We start from the raw sequence: 22,147 nt of genomic DNA on the forward strand, positions 1-22,147 counted from the left end.
AGAGTACGAACCGCTATTTTTGATGTCCCAATTTCAATTACAAATTCTAATGGTGGGAATTTTTTAAGGCGCCATCTTTGATATTATTAGCTAGTCCATAGGTGATACAGGATGTTGTGGTAAGATTTATAAAACAGGAACCATATTTAAAGGGTTACATTTGTGCACAACTCCTCAAAGTGGTTCGCAAGATACCTTGAGAAAGCCAAGAAAATGTTTCTATAGTCTAATCAGGAGCACCCGATATTACCTCATTCAACAAATTCGGCGAAATGTGTAGAGGAAAACTGACTTGGTCTCTTTTATTAGTCATGATCTGATCAATCATGTATTATTATATATTATATGCATTGGCAAAATTACGATTCTAGATCATATGCATAAATAAGTAATAGATAAAGCAAACTTGTTGTGGGTTCCAGTTAACTCAACTGGTAAAGTCTCTGATGGTTGTATAAGAAATCTGGGGTTCAATCCCCGCCTACACCAAAAAACTGATTGGTGTCTTGGTCTGATAATAAAGAGCTATTATCAGGAGCGGACGTCATAGGTTAAAACTCTCTAAAAAAAAAAGATAAAGCAAACTTGTTATACCTTTGCATTTGGAAAGGATTCAAGTATTCTGGTTTTGGCGGCTCTAAGATTTTTTTTCAAGGTAGTCATTAAAAAGTTTAAGATAAATCGTTATATGATATGATAGTTCACTATAAATGTTATCAGGTACATCTTTTTCAATATACACAATTAAGCGATCATTAAACTACTGATCTCCTTTTCAATTACCAACATATTGCCTAAATAAGTAACAATATATACAAAATGCATTACCTTTTTTAAAAAATGTATCACATAAATCCAACAAATTCGGCTAAAGACTAAAGCAAGTACTAACAAACTAACTATTTGAAAAGTGTGCATTTTTTTTAATAAAAAAAAAAAGCAATTTTAAAATATGCCATTTGAAAACACAATTTAAAAAATCAAATTAAACGTTTGATTTGGACTTTTAGGCTAATTTGTTTGTTTGGGCAATTTTTAAAAGTGCTACATTCACAACATTTTTGCAACATTTACACAACAAAGCATAAGGGTAAGTTTTTACTAGTTCTAATTTGAACATACCATTGAAATTATTTTTTTATCCACTAGTAATAACCAGCTAGTTAAGATTTATTACGAAAATATTGTGAACATAGCATTTCTCACAATTTTTTAGTTCAACATTCATCAGACCAAAATTTTGGAGAAGTTGAATTTAATTTTTAATGGGTAAATTGTTATTTAGGTGTTCAAGTTTTTTTTTTCTAGGGTGGTCAATGACCCATATTAATTTAAAATTCATTTTTTTAAAGGTATATTTAAAAAAAAATTCAAGTCAGGGTGATCATGTGACCACCCTGAACTACATGACCACCCTAAACTACACTTGGTGCCGCCCCTGCTTGTAAAAAAATGGACTCTCATTAATTATTTAATTACTTTTATATAAATTATTAAAATTCACATAATATGCATAAATTGTATTGCAAATTTTCAAATTTATTAGAACTAATTTTTAAAATACAAAATAAATCAAACTCAAAAAAAATTAAAATAAAGGCAATAAAATAATCTCTCTCTCTCTCTCTCTCTCTCTCTCATATATATAGGGGTCAAGTTGGATTAGATGGGTTAAAAACCTACTTGAAACCAATTCAACATGCCACTCAAAATAAAATTCCAACCCAACCCACAAAAACCATTCCAAGGTGTCAGGTTGAATTGGATTGGGTCAGTTTTGTTAGGTTGGTGGTTTGGATACTACAGTAATTAAAACCTTATCAACAGTTACGTTGGAACCAATATCTTGTTGCAATGATGTGGCTGATAAAACATTGCTCCCCATGAAAATTGCAAGTTGTGTAGGTACAGTAAGAGCGATAGAATTGCTATTTGTCATGAGAACAACTAAAGCCATACTTGGTCAGCTACATTTTCTTGAACATATAACAATTCCATGTGGATACATCTCATTATTTCAGATATTGGACTACCGTTCAATGTGGGATCTATGAGATTTGAAATTGTTCCCTCACGCCAATTTTTCCATGCTTGTAGAAATATATCAATGTGAACATGCCATGTTAAAGAAGAAAAATTACATTCTCATAATTATTTCTTTTCTTCTTTTCTAAAAAAATGAAGAAAAAAAGAAAAAGAAAAAGAAGGAAATATACCCTTTTATATTCCCACTCACATAGTTTAGAATGTACACCATATTCCTTCCATTATGAAAATAAGTATTTTTTTTTACTGCTCACAGTCTTCAAAATTAACATGCCAAAACTAAAGACATCTTATTTCATTGAAAATTGTCCAACCATTCCATACTATGGAGCCACATATCCACTACATTTCATCAATAATAAATCAAGTCTTAATTTTAATGGTAATCTTAATTTCAAAAATTTTTAATTTCCAACTTTTTTGTGACATTTTTGGTGTTATTTCACTTGAAAAGGCATGCACAATTCTATACATTAGCTCTAGCATGTTGGTACTTACTAAGACCCTACAATTTTGTTTGTGTTGCCTTTAGTTTCATCTAATACCACCATTCTTGCAAAGAGGGATGTGCATGGGTCAGATTAAGGGTGTTTTTCAATCCAACCCACCATGGTCGGGTTGAAAAAAACTCAACCCCACCCAACCTATCCCAAGGGTCCAACCTAACTCAACCCAAGTGAATCAGGTTGGCCCTTTGGTTGGACATTTATTTAAAAAAAGAAAAGAAAAAAAGAGAGAGAGATAAGCATAAAAACAATAAATTTATAAGATTACCAACACAAATAGCAACATATTTACTAATCAAACTTGAGCATAGTACCAAACTAATAAAAACTATTTGATTAGTGCATCAAACCAACACAAATAAAAAGTTGATTTATAATCTTATATATATGTTGGTAGTTCATCAAACCAAAAGATTAAATAATAAAATCATATAACATATATTTTAAATATATATCAAATCTATGTGAGTCGGGTTAGGTTAGGCGGATTTGTAAATCTGCTGACCCGCACTTAACCTAACCCATTGTAAAATAAAATTTGGCAATCGAACCCAACTCACCAACCCCTAAAAGCCGACCCAACCCGGCAGGTTGGGCAAGAATGGATCAATTTTGGTAGATTGATGAGATGGCTGCACACCCTTACTTGTCATTCCAAAATCTGCAATTTTAGGATTCATTTCTACATCTAATAGAATGTTGGCAGGTTTAAGGTCAAGATGAATTCTCTAGACGTCTGGAATCCTCATAAAGGTATAGAAAACAATTATTTGGTGATTTATTGGTGTATATTTGAGTGGTTTTTTTTTTTTTTTTTTTTTTTTTGAGAATCAACCGAGAAGATATGTTGCCTAAACAAAGTAATTTTGGATGAGCTCTGTAGTAAAATGCATTTTTGCTAACGTGTTGCTAGTTCAATGTGAGTGATTTATTAGATTTTTAAAGTAAATCGATTTTGAGGAAAATTTTGTTTTATATATATATATTGATAACAATCATACATAGATTTTCTTTTTTGCCTAATTTTTATTTTTTAAAATTTTTTTTCCTTACAAACCCTAATTTCATGAATCTTTTTTTCATTTTAGTGAATTATGAACTTTTTCAGTAATTTAGGCTTTAGCGAATTTTATTTATTTATTTATTTTTTGTTGCAAATTTCACTCTAAAATTTTCGATTAGGTGCAGAGAATTTGAATGAATCAAAGAAAGGAGAATCACAATGGTGACTGCGAAGGTACGACACACTAACCTCATAATCAGATTCTTGATTTGTTCATTCATGTTTTTTACAAGACTTGTTTTCTTGACAATGTTAGGGAAAATTCGTTGCCGGGTTGAATCGTGTTGGTGATGATAGTGGCGCTTCCAAAAGTGGAACATTTTTCATTATATTCTCTCTCGTGTGTGTGTATGTGTCGTGCTTCAACTTAGCAATTTGTTAAGTTGCTTTAAATTTTAATTTTAAGTCTTTTTTTAATGTAGTGGGTGTTAGAAATCTTAAGATCAGTGGGAGTAAATGTATTGTTTTTACACCTAAATATGAATGACATACTACTTGGAAGTAGTGATTTGATTTTATCATGTAAGATATCCTATATGCTATGAAGCTATAAGACAAACATTATGGATAAGTCTTAAGGTTGTCAATTATATGATGAGACCTTTAAAGATTTTAAAGATAACTCGGCTATAATTTTCTTATCTAAGAACAATGATTGTGAAAGCTGAAATAAACATATCGACATAAAATAACTCAGTCTAAGAGAGAATTTTAAGAAATTGAAAGTGTCCATTGTGTTAAAATTATTAAGCTAATATATGTGAATTTCATAACTAAAGGTTTGCCGGCAAATCAGTATAAAAGTCTTTTGGACATATGGAACTTGTTAACTCATTTGGTTTTTAGTTTCTCTCTAATTATTCTATGTTTTGAACACATATTTGGTTATTTTTGGAGAAGAAAATATATGATTTTTATTTGTGCACATAAAGTATATGTATTAAGTTAGATATATTTGTAGAGATATATAAAGATGATATATCCGTGGGGATGTATAAAAGAGGACCTGAATGGCTAATAGGTAGTCTATTCATAAAGAATTAATGGCTCATAAAGTACTAATGTCAGGATTACCATACATTATAATACATGGAAGAAAGTATTCATAATAATTGAGGGCATTACCGCCATGATTCATGTATTGGATTCTTTATTTGAGTGGGAGCATTTCACAACTAGTGACATGGATAATATCGTGACTATAGCATAGTGATAATCACTTATTGAGTTATTTAAATTTCATGTGGGCCAAGTGGTAGAATGTAGGATTATATCTCCTTAAAGAGAATTTTATGTGGCCCACATTTGAGTGAAGATAAAACTCATGTCTTAAGGATTTTATTTGTGAAAGACGTTATGGTAAAATGGTGAATAACAAATTCTAAGTAACTCTCAATTGGTATAACCCTTTGGTTAATAAACGCTTTGAAGTTACTAGTTTTAAACTCCTTGATGAAAGGGGTTATGGAACAAATCTTAATTTAAAAGGGTCCCTAGTCTAGCTTATATATATATAGTTTGTCTCTATCAAAATGAAATATATAAGGTAAAGGCCATAGACTAGAAGACACATTTTATAAACACTATCATTATATAGTGAGTCTTCTTTTCTCCAAACACTTAAACAACTATAGTTGGAGATATTTTTATGTTTATTTATTTTTCGCTCCAACTCTAGATTTATCTTACATGAGTATACATGGATAGTTTTTGGAATAGTCATGAATTATTGTGTACTCCCGGAGTACAGTGGGACCCACCATTCATGTAAAAGGGAGGAGTACGCATTTATGATACTCCGGGAGTACATAATAATTTTCCATGTAAGAATATTCACATTAGCATAGCCAATCTTTAGGCCAATTATTAACATAAGAAGCTACTTTTTATATCTTACCTACTCAATTTCAAATAAAATCAACTTCTAACCTTTATTTCTTTCTTTCTCCATTTTCTTAAAATATTTTGTTGTGTCTTTCCCAAAATCTCTCTCTCTCTCACACATTGCATTGCCCTTCATCGCAACCCACTCCCTTCACCGCTTTTCACAAAACCCAACTCCCTTTACTGCCATGTTTACCGTAACCCACACTACCAAGCATAACCACCTGCACATTTGCCGACACCATCACCTACACAACCCCCCATACCACAAAACACAGAGGAGTTTGCTATTAATCTTAACAGTGTTGTAGACTCCAAATATGAAGAGATCTGAATGTGGGTGTAAATATGAATATTTAATTGAGGAATTGACTCCAAATATCCTTTTAACCGTGACACTTCTTACAATGAAAAAGGAAAATACCAAACTTTAAAACCCAAACGTTACCCCTTTAATTTCGGCACATCTCACATCTGACACACAACTCGCTCCTCTAAAAAAAAAATCCACCCCCCCCCCCCCCCCCGCGGGCCCGAAATATGCAAAGTTCAAACAAAATTTTTAGCACATAGTTTGAATATTTAATTGAGGAGTTGGCTCCAAATATCCTTTTAACCGTGACACTTCTTATGATGAAAAAGGAAAATACCAAACTTTAATACCCAACTTTACCCCTTTAATTTCAGCACATCTCGTATCTGCCACACAACTTGCTCCTCAAAAAAAAAAAAAACAAAAACAAAAACAAACTAAGACAATAATAATAATAACAATAATATATTATTAATATTATTATTTACTATGTATTTATTTTAATAAGAAGGTGAAACCAAAAGTATAAAATAAATTCCCTTAAATATATATATTGTCCTTTTTAGTAATTTATATATCAAAACACCACTTTTACAAGTGCTAGTTAAACCCTTAGGGTTCGTTTGGTATGCTGTAATAACTTCTGTAATGGAATAGTTATTCATGTGTAATAGCAATTCGGTCATTTGGTTGCATCTTTATTACATGGATTAGTTATTACATTGGAATGACTATTCTTTAAATTGAAGAATAGTTATTCCTCTTTAAAATAGATATAATAGCTATTCCTTAGTATATATAATAAATTTTAAAATTAATATATTTCCAAATATATAAAGTTTCCTTATACATTATCTTTTACAAGCTTTCCATATGTAACAACCAAACTTATGAATAGTAATAGTTATTCCATTACAATGTCTTTTATTCCCAGTAATAAAATTTACTATTCTTAATGTAATCTACATTCAATGTACCAAACATACCCTTAGTTTTTTTTTTAAAACACATTTTGATAACTTTTACCATATATATATATATATATATGGTTTTTTAAGTTCAATTTCATATTGCACTTTTTAAAACCATCATTTTTTTTTCAAAAATCACAGTTTCAAAAAGCTGAACCAAATTTTTTTTTTTTCTGACCCTAAATGATTTAATGAGTCATATAATCTAATATACGTGATAGTTTTTTTTTTTTTTTTAATTTTATTTTTATATAAGTATTCATGGATAGTTTTAGGAATAGTCATGTAAGGGTATTCACATTAGCATAGCCAATCTTTGTGCCAATTATTAACTTAAGAAGCTACTTTTATATTTTACCTACTTAATTTCAAATAAAATTCACTTTTAACCTTTATTTCTTTCTCCATTTTCTTAAAATATTATTCTCTCTCTCTCTCTCTCTCTCTCTCTCTCTCTCTCTCTCTCTCTCTCTCTCTCTCTCTCTCTCTCTCTCTCTCTCATTTTGCATTGCCCTTCATTGCAACCCACACTACCAAGCATAACCAATTGCACATTTGCCCACACCATCACCCACACAACCAAGGTTGTCAAAATTGGGATTCTACGTAAGATCGTGGGAGGTAGGTGGAATCGTGAATCGTAAGATCTTACATTATTTGAGGAAAAAAAAAAACAAATTGGTATGTTAAATAATCACATAAATTATACATTCATAAAAAAACCAAAAATTTGCATCCATTTGATGTAATTATCATACATTATTACATCCATTTGTAAACATCATTTAAAGAGGACAAAAATCTCAAAATGTGTCAATTTATTGGAATGTTTTTTTTCATTTGGTTCAACTAACACTCTATCTCTCTATATTAGAATAGCAAAACTTGGTCCATTGAGATGTTATTTTTCGTTGGACAAAGTTTAGTTACAAAATTAGTTGTAGTCTTAGATTACAAACTTACTTAATATCTTTTTGACTACAAACTTACTTAATATCTTTTTATTAGAGGTGAATTTTAAAAAATCCACCATTGAATTACATCTTCTTCTTATATTCTCTATGCTTGTAAAATTTCAAGAAAATTAAAGATTAATAGCTATGTCATCAATAAATATTTTAAAGGCTAAAATGCAAAATTAATCCTCTAACTTTCTTTATATTTCATTTTAGTCTTCTGACTTTGCTTTCGTTCATTTCAATCCTCTAATTTTCAGATTTATTTAATTAATGTGTTTCTGTTAACTTTTGTTAAAAAATTTTGAAAAAAAAATCTGGAAAATATTTTTCAATCATTAATTGAACTTTTTTAATTGAAAAAATTTGAAGAAAAATTTATAAAATTGAGAAATTAACCACAACATATAACAAAAATTGATGGAAAAGTCTTAATTGAATAAACTTGAAAGTTAGAGGATTGAAATGAACAAATGCAAAATTAGAAGACTGGAATGAAATCTGAAGAAATTTAGAGGGTTAGTTTTGCATTTTACCCTATTTTAAATTACAAGTTTTTTGTAATTTAAACTTATGCACAAAATATAAGCTTATAAATCATATAGTAAATAATATCTGATTGACACAAAATTTAACATGTATATTAAAAACATAAAGAACATGCAATTCAACGGTTAGATTTTCAAAATATGTTGTAATATTTATTTTATTGAGTGTGTTTGTAGCCTTAAGTTACAACCAATTTTGTAGTTAAACTTTGGCCTTTTTTCATTTGGTTCAACTGAGCCTTCTATCAAGTTAAAAAATATTACAAGAAAGTAGGATCATTTGGAATCGTCAGAATTGTACGATCCTGAACAATCGCTAAGATCCTTGAAAGATTTGGATTGTTTTGAGCAGGTGGGATCATAAAATCATAAGATCGTAGGATCCAGATCGGGATTTTGACAACCATGCATACAACCCCCTATACCCCAAAACGTAGATGAGGGTTTGCTATTGATCTTAACAGTGTTGTAGATTCCAGTAAAGCAAAGAGTATATTGAAGAGATCTAAATGTGGGTGTAAATATGAAATTGAGAATTGAAATCACCAACCCATCAACAATACTAAAAGATATTTGAATTGAATTTTGTTATTTTCCTTAAAAAAGAAAACAATTATTTGGTGATTTATTGGTGTATATTTGAGTGTTTTTTTTTTTTTTTTGGTTGAGAATCCACCAAGAAGATATGTTGCCTAAACAAAGTAATTTTGGATGAGCTCCATAGTAAAATGCATTTTTGCTAATGTGCTGCTAGTTCAATGTGAGTGATTTACTAGATTTTTAAAGTAAATTAATTTGGAGGAAAATTTTGTTATATATATATATATATATTGATATGGTTATTTTCGGCTCATGAGAAATTCTAATTATGTGATCTGTTGGGATTGAACACCTTGGCTCCTTAAGACCCGACGATGTGAGCACCACCCTTCACAACCATACTCTCCTAAAATACCCGTCGGTCTCCAAGGATCCGTGAAGTATTCCATGTTTGCTCCTGACAGATGGTTAGTATATGTACTAATGGACGATTGCATCTTATCCTCCATCTCCATACTGATGGATAAATCACATACAAACGGTTGAGCACACTGGGTCCCACCAACATTCTTGTGCACTCCACTTATGTATCCCTATATGAAAATAGCTTCCATACCACACCTAAAAACCCTACTACATGTTCATATCTTCCTAGTATGGAAAGAGGAGCCTTGAGATCTCGAAGCCATAACTCCGGATCTTCTTTACAAGGAAAACCCCTACCTTCAAGGGATCTTGGGCCAGCTCTACACCACTATATAAACACCGAGCCCCTTTTTCCTTAAGGTATGTGAAAATCCCTAGCTCTCACACTACTGAGTTCTTGGAGATTCTTCTATTATTAACTTAGCTTTCAAAGAGTCTTTGGCTAACATCCCACCGGTGCTCTCTATAGGTTCTTTGTTTTTTTTTTTTTTTTTTTTTTGTTCTTTAGGTACTTTATGTTGGGGTTTATGCCCTAAAATCCAATTTTTTGGCGTGTCATAAATAATTAATTGTTTAATTATGAAACTATTTATAAATGAACTAATAGGACATTATCATAGTCTTTGAGATGCATTGTATGTGATTTAGTTACAGAAGATATAAATAATAAGTTCCTTGTAAACTCAAAACGTAGTTCGTAGTCGGTGATGAAATTGAGCGTTTCATCTATGAAGACTATAACACATCAACTAAGATGATTTATCTTGATCATGGAAGTGGAGACTTCTAGTTGATGTGTTGATGTGTTTTAAGAGTTAAGACATATTGAACTGAACCACTGTGAGATTAATTATTCAATCAACAACTGTCACCTGAATAATTAATCTCACGACTTCTAATTTCATAGATTCTTAATCCTGAGAGGATAGTGAACCTGATCATGAAATGTAGGTTACTTTGATATATCAGGAATGAGATTTAATATTCATGGTCAAAACCTCAATATGTTGAGTAACCACATGTAGTATTGAGGGAACACATATTCTCAAGATGAAATCCATAATCTCTTTTTATAGAGACACAAAATATCCCCTTGAGATAAGTTTAATGAGAATTGGTTATTCAAGGCGTCCACTTTAGTAAAAGATTAAACCGGGTACTCAAGGATAAAATAGTTGTTTACAAAGTGACAGTTCATTATGACTTTGTTCACTATGGATATTTCATGGAATGGTCAAATGATATCATTAGAGTCTTGGGATATAATTTATTAATAAGGCCTAGAGTGCAATTATATTTATATAGTGGTATTAAATATAACTAATGGTAACTTTGAACTTGTCAAGAGTTAACAGATAAGCCCAAGGTCTATTGGAGCTAGAGTTTTATTTGTTCCCTTTGGTTCCATTTCAAGCCACAAGTTAAAACCCAATTGGGCAGATCTAAAAGGCTAACCCAATTAGATAATCAGTTTTTATTTAATAAGAGTTATTGAATAAAGTAACTACCAAGGTAGTTAGAATGTACGTATGATAAAAAAAAAAAAGTTTTTCTCTACAATGAAGAAAAAGAACTTTCTTTGAGAATCAATGTACATAAAGACTAATTGAGAGACCACTCTTCTTGGGCAGTATGTGGAATTGGGATGTTGATTAGAGGTATTCTTAAGTCTTGGTTTTGAATTTCACTGCATCAAGGTACACTTTCTATTCTTTGTTCTAGAATTCAAGGTTACATGTTATCACTCATGAATGAAGTAGATCCGTATTTGTTACTTCCACTGTGTGTTTTGTATAAGATGCAAAATCAGATTTTCCAACACTTCAATTGGCGTGTGTGTGGACGATCAACTCACTAACAATATTGTGCATCATCATATATATAGCTCTTGAAACATCTCATTCATAAGCATTAATTCCCGTTTCCACAAGATTCTCAAAAAAAAAAAAAAAAAAATTCCCGTTTCCACAAGTGATGGAATGTCCTCCATCTGTGTAATATCATGATGGTACATTTAGGGAGCTTTTGGGTAAAGGTGAAAGCTTTTAGTTTTTTGCCTTAGGTTTTTTTTTTATTTTTTATTTTTTATTTATTTTTAATGATATAATCGATTTTTTTATCTTTTTGTTACATATTTAACAAAAATATTATTAAAAGTTACATCTTTTGATAAGTACTATATAAATAAGCTATTGGAAAAAAGTCATTGCCAAATAGACACTTATTAGTATTGAATATTTACAGACTAAAAAGCCATTGAAACAATATTCATAACTTGAGTAATACTAATGAAAAAACAATCTAATAATAAAATACAAGTAGTATACATAAAAAACAATCTTATACAAAAATACAAATTATAGATATCAAATGGCCTATTAGCTCAGTTGGTTAAACCGTTGTGCTAATAAATGCAAAGGTTGTAGGCTTAAGACCTGCATGGGCCAATAGTACTTTTTTTTTCTCTCTCTTTAAATATATATATATATATATATATATTAATGTAAAATCATTTTTTTAATTTTACATTATTTTTTAAAAATATTAATGTAAAATCACTTTTGTTTTTTAATTCGCCAACAAGTATAAGAGTATTAATGTAAAATCACCCCTTCTTTTTGAAAGGGAAAAGTGTTTTAAAAAAATATATTAAAAGTAAAATCACATTTTTTTTTTTCAATAGGCAAAGTGAGCGGAAGGCAAAGTGTTTTTTTTTTTAAATATTAATCTAAAATTACATTTTCAAAGGCAAAGTGAGCGGTGGCCTTTCAAGTGGCCAATGAAAATATCAAAATGAAGAGATCTGAGTGTTTTTCCTTAAGTTTTTTTTAGGTACAATTGAGAAAACCCTAATTTTTCGTATTTTCTCACTCAAACCACTTAAAAAAAAAATTATTTCCATGTGTTTCCAATGTGAATGAAAGGACCAAAAGGTCTAGGGTTAGGAATAAGAATCTTGTATAGTTTTTTTTTTTTTTTTTTGGACTAGTTTATTGTTAATTTTGTTGGTACAAACCCTAATTACATGAATCTTTTGTTTTGTTTTTTTTTTTTTTTTTTTTCATTTTCATTTTAACTTTGTACATTCAAGAATGAGGACTAATGATTTAGGACTAAGGTTTTGGTTGTTGTTGTATTTGAGTGTCTTTTTTTTTTTTTTTTTTTGAGTATGAGAGAGAGAGAGAGAGAGAGAGAGAGAGAGAGAGAGAGAGTGTGTGTGTGTGTGAAATTTGGGAAGAGAGATTAGGAAAGAGAAGTAGCAAAGAAGATATGTTCCCTAAACTACAATGCTCTGTAATTTTGGGCACTATAGTTAAAATTCATTTTTGTTGGTGTATTACAAGTTCAATGTGAGTGATTTATTGGAAGTCAATCAATTTGGAGGAAAATTTAGTATTAAAGCATTTAGACACACTAAATCCAAAACAGAACATATAAGTATATTAATATACAAAACGATTTCCAACAATTGGCCTATTAGCTCAGCTGGTTAGAGCGTCGTGCTAATAACGCGAAGGTCGCAGGTTCGAGACCTGCATGGGCCAATAAAATTTCTTTTTCCCTAATTCCCCAACAACGTCAAGGGTATTAACGTAAAATCACATTACTTTTTCTAATTCCGCAACAATATTAGGGGCATTAATGTAAAACCACATTATCTTCATGCAATTCCCCAAAATCACATTATTTTTCAAATAATTCCCCGACAAGGACAGGGATATTAACGTAAAATCACACTCTTTTCAAAAAACAAACAAAGCGCTCTCTGAAAATTCACTTCAGATTCAAACGCAACGGTCTCTCTCTCTCTCTCTCTGGCTGAAGAAAATATCAGATCTCCTCAAGCTTTTTAGGTACAATCCAAAAACCCTAATTTTTTGTATTTTCTCACTCAATCACTTTCTTTATGAAAATACTGAAAGATCTAGGGTTTGGGATAACAATCATATATAGATTTTCTTTTTTGCCCAATTTTTATTTTTTAATTTTTTTTTCGTACAAACCCTAATTTCATGAATCTTTTTTTCATTTTAGCGAATTATGAACTTTTATAGTAATTTTAGGTTTTAGCGAATTTTATTTATTTATTTAATTTTTATTTTTTGCAAATTTCACTCAAAAATTTTAGATCAGGTTTAGAGAATTTGAAGGAATCAAGAAAAGGAGTATCGCAATGGTGACTGCGAAGGTACGGCACACTAAACCCTGTAATCGGATTCTTGATTCGCTCATTCATGTTTTTTTACATGCTTGTTTTCTTGACAATGTTAGGGAAAATTCGCTGCCGGTTTGAACCGTGTTGGCGACGATAGTCGCGCTTCCAAAAGTGGTACATTTTTCATTACATTCTCTTGTGTGTGTGTGTGTAGCGCGCTTCAACTTAGCAATTTGTTAAGTTGCTTTGAATTTTAATTTTAAGTCTTTTTTTTGAATGTAGTGGGTGTTAGAAATTTGAAGGTTTATGTGGAAAGTGAACCAGCTAAAGCTGATGCTGATAGCAAGTAAGTTTATGTATGCATGCTATTTGTTATTAGATTATTAGTAATTTGAGGAAAGGGAGGAGATAAAAGAAAAAAAATATATGGGTTTTTAATATTTTTATGTTTTATGTTACTGCGGTTTCCATTCAACAAAACAAGAGGGTTAAACTATGAAAGCCTAGCAGCTGTTCAGTACTTTTGTTTTGTTTGAGTGGACCCTGTTGGCAACAATGTAAGGTTTATCATTTCTATGCATATTGGCTGCTGTTGCTGACATAATTTGGTTTATCAAACTTTAATAGTTTTGTTGTACATTCTTAGATGAGGTTAGTTTCACACTTTTAGAATAAGAAAACAGCATAAGGCATAAAATTTACTTATTCTTATTTTGTAGCATGAAACTCAGTTACTCTTAGTTTGGTTTTCTTGGCGACCAACATGGGGGTAAGGGGAACTTGTATTTTCTTTACTTCGTTTTTATTTATCTACTCTTGTTGTTTTTTCAGCGAAGGGAAATCTGTAATTGCTAGTAAAAGGGCTAATCTGACTAGTGTTCGGGTAATACTTCTTCAGTCCTCTCCTTGGTAGTTTTGGTTGCTCTTAGTAGCAGTGTATAGAGAATATGGACAATGTTGATGCTTTTATGAGTATGGAATTTTACATTCATTCTTATTTCTTATCTGAAGGGTGTGAATAATATGGAGAAGAACAAAGGCAAACTAATTAGCTCTGGTAAGGTTCTTTAAATAGAGTAAATTTGTCAACGGAGCTTGAGTTATACTTTGAGAACTATTTTTAACAGTTTTAGACTGGCTTTTTCAGCAAGTACAAATGTCAGAAGAAAAGCACTTGCTGATGTCAGCAATGCCCAGGGAAACTCTTCAAGGAAGGCAGTGCCGGTTGGCCTCAAGCTTACGTGAGTATCTTTTCATTTTGAAAAAAATTACCTTCTAATTTACCATTATTGCTCTTTCCTTTTTTTGGGGAGAAGAGGGGTTGTTGGGGGGAGAGAGTTTCCCATTGTGTGTTTTTATTTAGTTAAAATCCTTGTAATTATATATGTCTGGATTATAAGTTGCTGCTTCCTGCCCCTTGAAATAATTTTTGATAGTACCTTTGTTTTTTTGAAAAAAAAAATTCAAAGAATAGGGAACAGAATGCTATTATAGGTTTTTAGCCTTTTTGGCTCTGGAACTAGTAGGGTTCTAAAGCTACCTGATCTATTGCATTGCAGGAAAAGTAAAAGTGAAAGAACATCTTTGCAACGGTATGTACTCTAAACCTTGATTAGCAGGCTTATAATCATTCATTTTCATCTACATGCATGTCAAAATGATATGTTCATAGTTCAGGATTTATATATCATAGCAGTCTTGATTATGAAAATGGTTTATTAAAAGAAAATATTAGTACTTTCTTTAGTATGTTTTCATGGGTCTTTCTGTATCTTCTTTTGTCTTTTATTTTTTTGTTTTTTGTTTTTAGTTTCTCCATGCTAGTAAATTTTTTTGATCAAGTACAACATTTATTTTGTTTCTTTCTAGGGTTTCCATGGGTCCAGGTGGAAGGACTATAAATGTATCATCAAGGAAATCCTTTACGGTATAGAAACCAAAACCGATTGAAATAATTTTGTACTGATTCTTAGCTTCCTTTACAGTTTCATTGCACTGATCTTCTGCTTTTTTGTCTCTTTTTATAATATATTTATTAGAAAGGTATAAAACATTCTAATCGATGATGCTGACTCATTTATTCTAATGGTATTTGTACTTGATAAATGTTGCTAAAAAGTATCAAGATTTGTTGCTAGTATACCATTTCAATGAATGAAGAATGGAATAGGCGAATGAGCTCTAGCTCAAATGGAACTTCTGCTTCACACAAGAATGGCCAAGTATGAGGGTGCGGGTTCAAAGCCCATTGGTGCATGTGTAATGTACTAATAAAAAATGATGAACAAAATATCCGATTAAAAAACTTGCTTAATTACTGCTTCATTTCTAAATGGTGAAAAAATGGTTTTAAAACTGCATCAAGTCCCCTTCTTAAAAAATTGCAAGTATCTTGAAATGATAACCTTAGAGAAGGTAATTGATATATGAAACTCACATTGGAGCATATTCTGATTTTTAGTTAATGCTTCTATTACTAGAAGCGCGCATGGGCGCTCACACACGCGCGCAGACACATATTAAATAATGAAAAGTGACGATCTTGAAACAAGAGGGTAGGAAGAATCTCTTACCAAAAAAAAATGCATATCTTAATTGGGAAGGGCAAAGTGAAAGAATGATTTCTCTTAATCTTTGGAATTTCCAGGTAATGGGTTTGGACTTTGGACTTAGTTTCCAAAATCTATTATTTGTAAGGATGCCCATGAAATTAAAGTCAATATGATAGCTTGGTAAAGTCAGTTGTTTTTCTGTTTCTAACACAACTTGTTGACTTATTTAAGAATAATGTTTCTAAGTTTCCAAAAAACTCCTTTTTCTTCCTTGGTTATAAGCATTTCTTAGTATATATTAGTAAATAACCCGAAGGGATAGCACAATCAACTAGTGACCGTGCCTTATAAAGCAGAGGTCACTAGTGCAAATCTCTCCTCCCTTCACTTGGGGCCAAAACTTACATGTTAAGAAAAATATTTATCTCTCCTCCCTTCACATTATTTTTTTTGAATTCTTTTTTTTTTTTTTTTCCTGCAAGAGATGCTGATTTTTTTTTTTTTTTTTTGGTTCTAATTCAGGGCAAAATGCAGGAAAATGTAAGTCAAGGTGTTGGTGATGTACACACTTCCAAGAGAGGTGATTTGTTATCCTTTTTACTATTGTTATTTCTATGATTTGTATTACAATAGGCAGTTACTTGGTTTAAAATATATTAAGTTTTAAACATTAGAAGGCCTCTTCAGATTCTTTCAGGAACAAGACCATGGGTCAAAGCCGTGATTCTGTTGTTACCAACGACAGGTATTTGTAACCCTGGTTTTTCTTTTCCCCCCTTTATATTGTTAGAATAAGCGCTCTCATTTGGAGGCTCTTTGCTGATGAGTGTTTTTATACTTGTATGTGCCTCATGTCTTTTAGAACTTATGCTGATGAGTGTTTTTAAACTTGTATGTGCCTCATGTCTTTTAGAACCTACATTTGTGGACATTCTATTCATGACACTTTCTTTTATTTATCAGGAGGACTATAAGAACTTCTCTTATATCAAATAGGTATCCTTCAAATATTCTATGTTCTATGTGACATGAATAAATCTTCTATTTGCCATTGACACAATTTTTATTATCACTCTCTGCTTGAAGGAAGTCTTTACCGGTGCTAAAGAGGGTGACCCAGGCACAGACAAATATCCAAAAGGTCGTTGTGATTCTCCTCCTCCTCCTCTCTCTCTCTCTTCTTTTCCTATTTTAAATAAAGATCTGGATTGCAGAGTTTTCTTCTGCTTTTTCTAATGATTTGTTTCTTTCTCCAGTTCTAGGTTCTTGTTGCTAAATATTTTTTCCTTTTCTTTTTTATATTGAATCTATTTCGGTTGCAGGAAAATGCTGAAAGTTCTGACAAGGGCAAAGAAAGAAGTGGATATCCAGGTTAGCTATGGTGATTTGCCTAGTTCTTTACTTGCAATGGCAAAGAGCTATACTGATCAGAATGTGTTGTTGGCTTTAGTTAATCCTTTAGTTGGCCAGAACCTGTAGACATGATGCAGTCTACTGTGCATCATATGTATATCTTCTCTTAAATTAATTACAATGTTAAATTTTAGAAAATTGTTCATAAATGGGCCAGCTGTAATCATTTTATGCATTTATGCTAAACTAAATCTGCATTGATTTTTCTTTTTTCTTTTTTTGTCGTTAATAATTTTATTGCTGGGTTCAGTTCCTAAAGCTGGCAAGAAAGTAGCATCCCGGATAAACAATAGGAGCCATCTTTGGCAGAATCGAATGAGTGATGGCTTCCTAATAATGTGAGTAACAATGATACATACAAGCATTATTATCTCACAGACTGTTTAGATGTACTTGAAAATCTTTCCAATAATCTTGCTAGTTGTTCATTCAATTCTGCTTCTGCATAAATGAAATGGCAGTATACTTGCCCTTAGTGTTCTAGTCTGCAAGGCTTGCACATGGCATGGGAGTGTATTTATATGTTAATACTGCTAATTAAAGCATTTAAATCTACTGTAATTATATATTTGACCTTACACAAGCAGAAAATGTGATTCTAGCTTGACTTTGGATTCCCCAGTCATACTCTTTAGCTAAAACTATTCTGCATGGTGTTAATATATACATAGAGCATTTTTAAACCGTGAATATTTCACCTTATATGACTACTGTTCTCTTTCTTTGCCTATACTGATGGACGTGTGCTCAGAATCTTTTTTTTTTCTTTTTCTTGTAGATGCCACATATGACTTTAAGCAATTTGTGTCTTTCCAAATTTTTAGAGAAAAGGAAATGTCAGGCTGTTATGTAGAGTTTGGATTCTGTTTTTCTTTTTCCTTTCTCAGAAACAGGAACACAGAAACTTTACATGCCTTTTCAACTTTAATAATCTCATTTTACTACTTTGTACTTGCAATTGTAAGCAAATATATTTAATATCACCTTTTCTTTTTCAGTTTCCAAGGATGGTTCACTGGATAAGGTTGAGATTTCTACATACTAATTTAATTTGCATGTATGATGCCAGGGGCAAAACTAATGCGGAGGCTCATGCATTGACAAGAAAATCTGTGAGGGTATGTGATATTTTTTTTTACATAGTTTATTTATTTTTTTAATTTATATAAATTTTAATGATGCTCCATGTTGTTTTGATATTGGGCTTACATTAACTTTATCAATAATTACCAGAGAATCCAATTTTTGTTTCTTAAAAACCAATAGTATCAAAATTAATCAGTTTTTCATTACTAGATGTGTCAATATGTTTTATTAGTATCAGCAATTTGATTCCCTTCTAATATTATTAATGATACAGCCAACTGTGAAGACCACACTCCAGGCTACCCTTGCACAAAGGACTTTAAAATCCAAGAACATATTAAATATTAGCAAGTCAACATCTGTTGCTACAATCTCCTCTAAGAACAAGGAGGAAGCAGTGACATCTTCTATTTCTGAGAATGCTGCAGTTGTGGTTCCACATGAAGCTACTCAAGGACAGTTTCCATCTGATGGTGCTGCAGTTGTGGTTCCACTTGAAGCTACTCAAGGACAGCTTCCATCTGATGGCAATGGCAATCCAAGTACTGTATCGGATGTCATTACCAAGAAATCGAAACGGAGGAGATCTTATACATCTTTATTGATGGCAGGATCAAAGGTTGAGGCATACTATATTATATTTTAATGTAATGTATTTACCCTTTTTTTGCGAATTTCAATTACAATTGGTCTTATCTTGCAGTTACTGGAGGGATGCGGTGAAGTTATGAAGCTGGAAAAGCTACCAAGTATTGATGACAATTGCAATCAACTAGAAGTTGCTGAATATGTTGATGAGATCTATCAGTACTATTGGGTTACAGAGGTGATGTATAATGTCTTCCTATCTATTGCTTTATTCTTCTACCAATTTATTTTATTTTATTTTTATTTATTCTGGTCAGGATAGTATGGTAACAAACTTTTTACATTATATTTCTCAAGTGTTGTAATGCAATAGCTTGGTAATTGATAAAGTAGAAAGAGGAATGAAATCAAAGGAATGGGATCCCAATCTACCTGGGATCTGTGGGTATCTACAGCAAATCCTTTTTTTTTTTTTTTTAAGTATGCCGGTGGCATATATTCTCAGTTTTAGTTTTTAATTATCTGTATCTTATGACAAGACAGTCTGATAAGAGATTACTTGATTTATCACTCATTTTTAAAGTTATGAAGAAAACAGATGGTAACTGGTACTCCCTCTGTCGCATTTTGTTTTGTCCTCTTTAGAAATTCCAACTATTTCAGGAGACAGCTTTTAATACATTTTCTCTAAAATTAAAAGGTTTATCAATTTTCTAAATAATCCTTCTTATTATAAACTTAAATAAACAAATGGAAAAGGAGTATGACTTTTCAAACAATTTCTTTTGCTAGATCTTATCAAGAGAAGCTTTACACTTTCATGGTTGCCTTTAACAGGAGTAATGTGTTTGATTGACATGACATTATTCGCTTTGTTTATGTTTAGTTAATGATTGTTAAGTTGTATTTTCTGTCAAGACATATGGGACCTGAAATCTTAGCTCTATGTTATTGTCTGAGTTTGGCATTCTAGCACTACTGTCCAAACCGGTTCAGCTTGATGATCTGCCTATATGCTAAATTGGCTTGACTGCAGGCACAGAATCCATCAATGGAAAATTACATGTCGATTCAGACAGACATTACAGCTCATATGCGGGGCATATTGATCAATTGGTTAATTGAGGTACATACCTTTTCTTCCAAAGCATTCTGATTACATGTTTTTCTTTTTTCTCTCTTTTTGCTTTTCCCATAGCGGTTATCAATGCATTCTGATGATTTGCCCAATTCTTCACTGAAATTTTTATCACTCTTGTTACAGGTACACTTCAAATTTGATTTGATGCAAGAAACTCTGTATCTCATGGTGACATTGTTAGACAGATATCTCTCACAAGCTTCAGTAAAGAAGAATGAAATGCAGTTGGTTGGTCTTACTGCGCTCTTGCTAGCATCAAAATATGAAGACTTTTGGCATCCAAGGGCAAGTATTAATGAGTACAACTCACGTGCTTCTCATCACAACTTGTTTTAATGTCATGAGTTTTTTCCAATTTACATGCTTACCTGATTTATGTGCTCCTTTCAATACAGGTCAAGGATTTAATCAGCATCTCAGCCGAGTCGTACACAAGAGATCAAATGCTTGCAATGGTATGCTAGTATCCACTCAAGAGCATTCTTTTACAAGTTCTTTTTCCTCATTTCATTAGATTGTGGAGTATACAATGAGGATGAATATGTTTACAGAGTTCATATGTCCAAATGATCCTTTTTTCTGGGAATATATATAAAACGTTACTGGTTTGCTGAATTTTTACTTTTTGTATACGAACCTTTGATGTGGATGATTTGTCAAAAAGCCATTTATAGTTGCACTTTTTATTGATTCTAACTAAGCACCTTGACTTTGCTCTCCAGGAGAGGCTCATTCTTAAGCAATTGAAGTTTCGTCTTAATGTGGCTACTCCTTATGTGTTCATGTTAAGGTTTCTTAAGGCTGCTCAGTCAGACTCAAAGGTATTTTAGTAGCATTTAAAAGCCCACTCTACGAATTGTAGTTAGTAAATGCTCAGATTTTGTTTAATCTGTGGACTAGATATGATTGCGATCCTCAATTTGTTTGCTGATTGTTTGTAACTCCTTGTGGAAATTGCTCACAGCTTGAACACCTGGCATTCTACCTCATCGAGCTCTGCTTAGTTGAACATGAATATCTTAAGTTTAAGCCCTCATTGCTATGTGCATCAGCTCTCTATGTTGCAAGGTGTACCCTGCACATGACTCCAGCTTGGACCCCTCTGCTTTGCAAACATGCACGCTATGAAGAGTCCCAACTCAGGTACTTTTTAAGATTCAGCACCTTCTTCACTTTTGACTCTCCTTAGAATCTCAATTATGTTTATTTGATTGCTGCAGGGATTGCGCACAGATGATCATAAGATCCCATAAAGCTGCTGGAAAAGGACAGTTGAGAGTCTCATATGAGAAGTACATGAGGCCTGATCTCGGTGGTGCTGCAGCAATAAAACCTTTAGATAGGCTTCCTCTTTGATTTGACTTGTGTGGATAGCTTCTCTCTGTAATTAGATCAGCAAAACCTAATGATACTGGAAAATATGCAGGTGATATTTTCAGCTCAATTTGAATCTTTTGCATTACATACCACTTTTTATCACCTCCGCACATCTCAAAAAGCGTTTTTGTTCTCAAAGTTATGCAGGAAGATCTACTTAATTTCATCCTTGAAGTATTATCTCATAGCGATTATACAAAATTGAGGAAATAGACCTCCGCTGGTTGTTAATCTTGGACATTCTCCAAATTATTTCTTGGAAGCGCCTTGATTTGCCAGCTGCTGCTGCCCATGTACTGTGGTTGATATTTCTATTTTTGTTCATGGTAAAATTGGTTTGATTTTCATTACAGTTCTCATATCAAGATACTTGTTGCATCTTGTGCTCTAGCCAAGTTACTTGTAACTTTGCATGTTGTACCCTAGCATTATCACCATTGCTAATCAATGATATGTTCTGCATTTCAATTCCTTTTAGTAATGTCATTTTTTTTAATGAATTCCTTAGAGAAGTATTACGTCTACAATATTTTCATAACAAATCATATGTGATAAGTTGTTATTGGTTCTAATTTGAATTT

General features: G+C 31.9%; 1 protein-coding gene and 1 non-coding gene across 4 annotated transcripts; both read left to right on the forward strand.

Moving 5' to 3' along the window:
* Positions 1 to 3,730: 3,730 nt before the first annotated feature.
* On the forward strand, positions 3,731 to 22,034 carry LOC126720372 (putative cyclin-B3-1). Of its 3 annotated transcripts, none has more exons than XM_050422789.1 (25): positions 12,973 to 13,107; positions 13,388 to 13,442; positions 13,526 to 13,583; positions 13,692 to 13,755; positions 14,241 to 14,292; positions 14,421 to 14,466; positions 14,557 to 14,650; positions 14,969 to 15,001; positions 15,279 to 15,336; positions 16,484 to 16,541; positions 16,649 to 16,706; positions 16,925 to 16,957; positions 17,048 to 17,102; positions 17,284 to 17,332; positions 17,625 to 17,712; positions 18,444 to 18,492; positions 18,735 to 19,079; positions 19,164 to 19,286; positions 20,085 to 20,174; positions 20,313 to 20,474; positions 20,585 to 20,644; positions 20,912 to 21,010; positions 21,154 to 21,332; positions 21,410 to 21,615; positions 21,706 to 22,034. In XM_050422789.1, exons 2-24 carry the CDS (start codon positions 13,428 to 13,430, stop codon positions 21,543 to 21,545), a joined length of 2,004 nt encoding a protein of 667 aa, XP_050278746.1. In that variant the 5' UTR covers positions 12,973 to 13,107; positions 13,388 to 13,427; the 3' UTR covers positions 21,546 to 21,615; positions 21,706 to 22,034. The 3 variants fall into 3 exon arrangements, with proteins under 3 accessions (XP_050278747.1, XP_050278746.1, XP_050278748.1); XM_050422791.1 differs by having other exon boundaries at positions 16,496 to 16,541; XM_050422790.1 differs by lacking the exons at positions 12,973 to 13,107; positions 13,388 to 13,442 and adding an exon at positions 3,731 to 3,789.
* On the forward strand, positions 12,725 to 12,798 carry TRNAI-AAU (transfer RNA isoleucine (anticodon AAU)). The gene has a single exon. It is a non-coding gene; the product is annotated as a tRNA-Ile (tRNA).
* Positions 22,035 to 22,147: the final 113 nt, after the last annotated feature.

The sequence above is a fragment of the Quercus robur genome, chromosome 4, assembly GCF_932294415.1.
Source record: "Quercus robur chromosome 4, dhQueRobu3.1, whole genome shotgun sequence".
Lineage (NCBI taxonomy): Eukaryota > Viridiplantae > Streptophyta > Magnoliopsida > Fagales > Fagaceae > Quercus > Quercus robur.

What these genes read in the sequence shown, in the direction of transcription:
- LOC126720372 (XM_050422790.1), top strand. An exon ending in GAAAGAACATCTTTGCAACG is followed by an intron (nt 15,002 to 15,278) that starts GTATGTACTCTA and finishes GTTTCTTTCTAG; the next exon opens with GGTTTCCATGGGTCCAGGTG. An exon ending in ACTTCTCTTATATCAAATAG is followed by an intron (nt 16,958 to 17,047) that starts GTATCCTTCAAA and finishes CTCTGCTTGAAG; the next exon opens with GAAGTCTTTACCGGTGCTAA.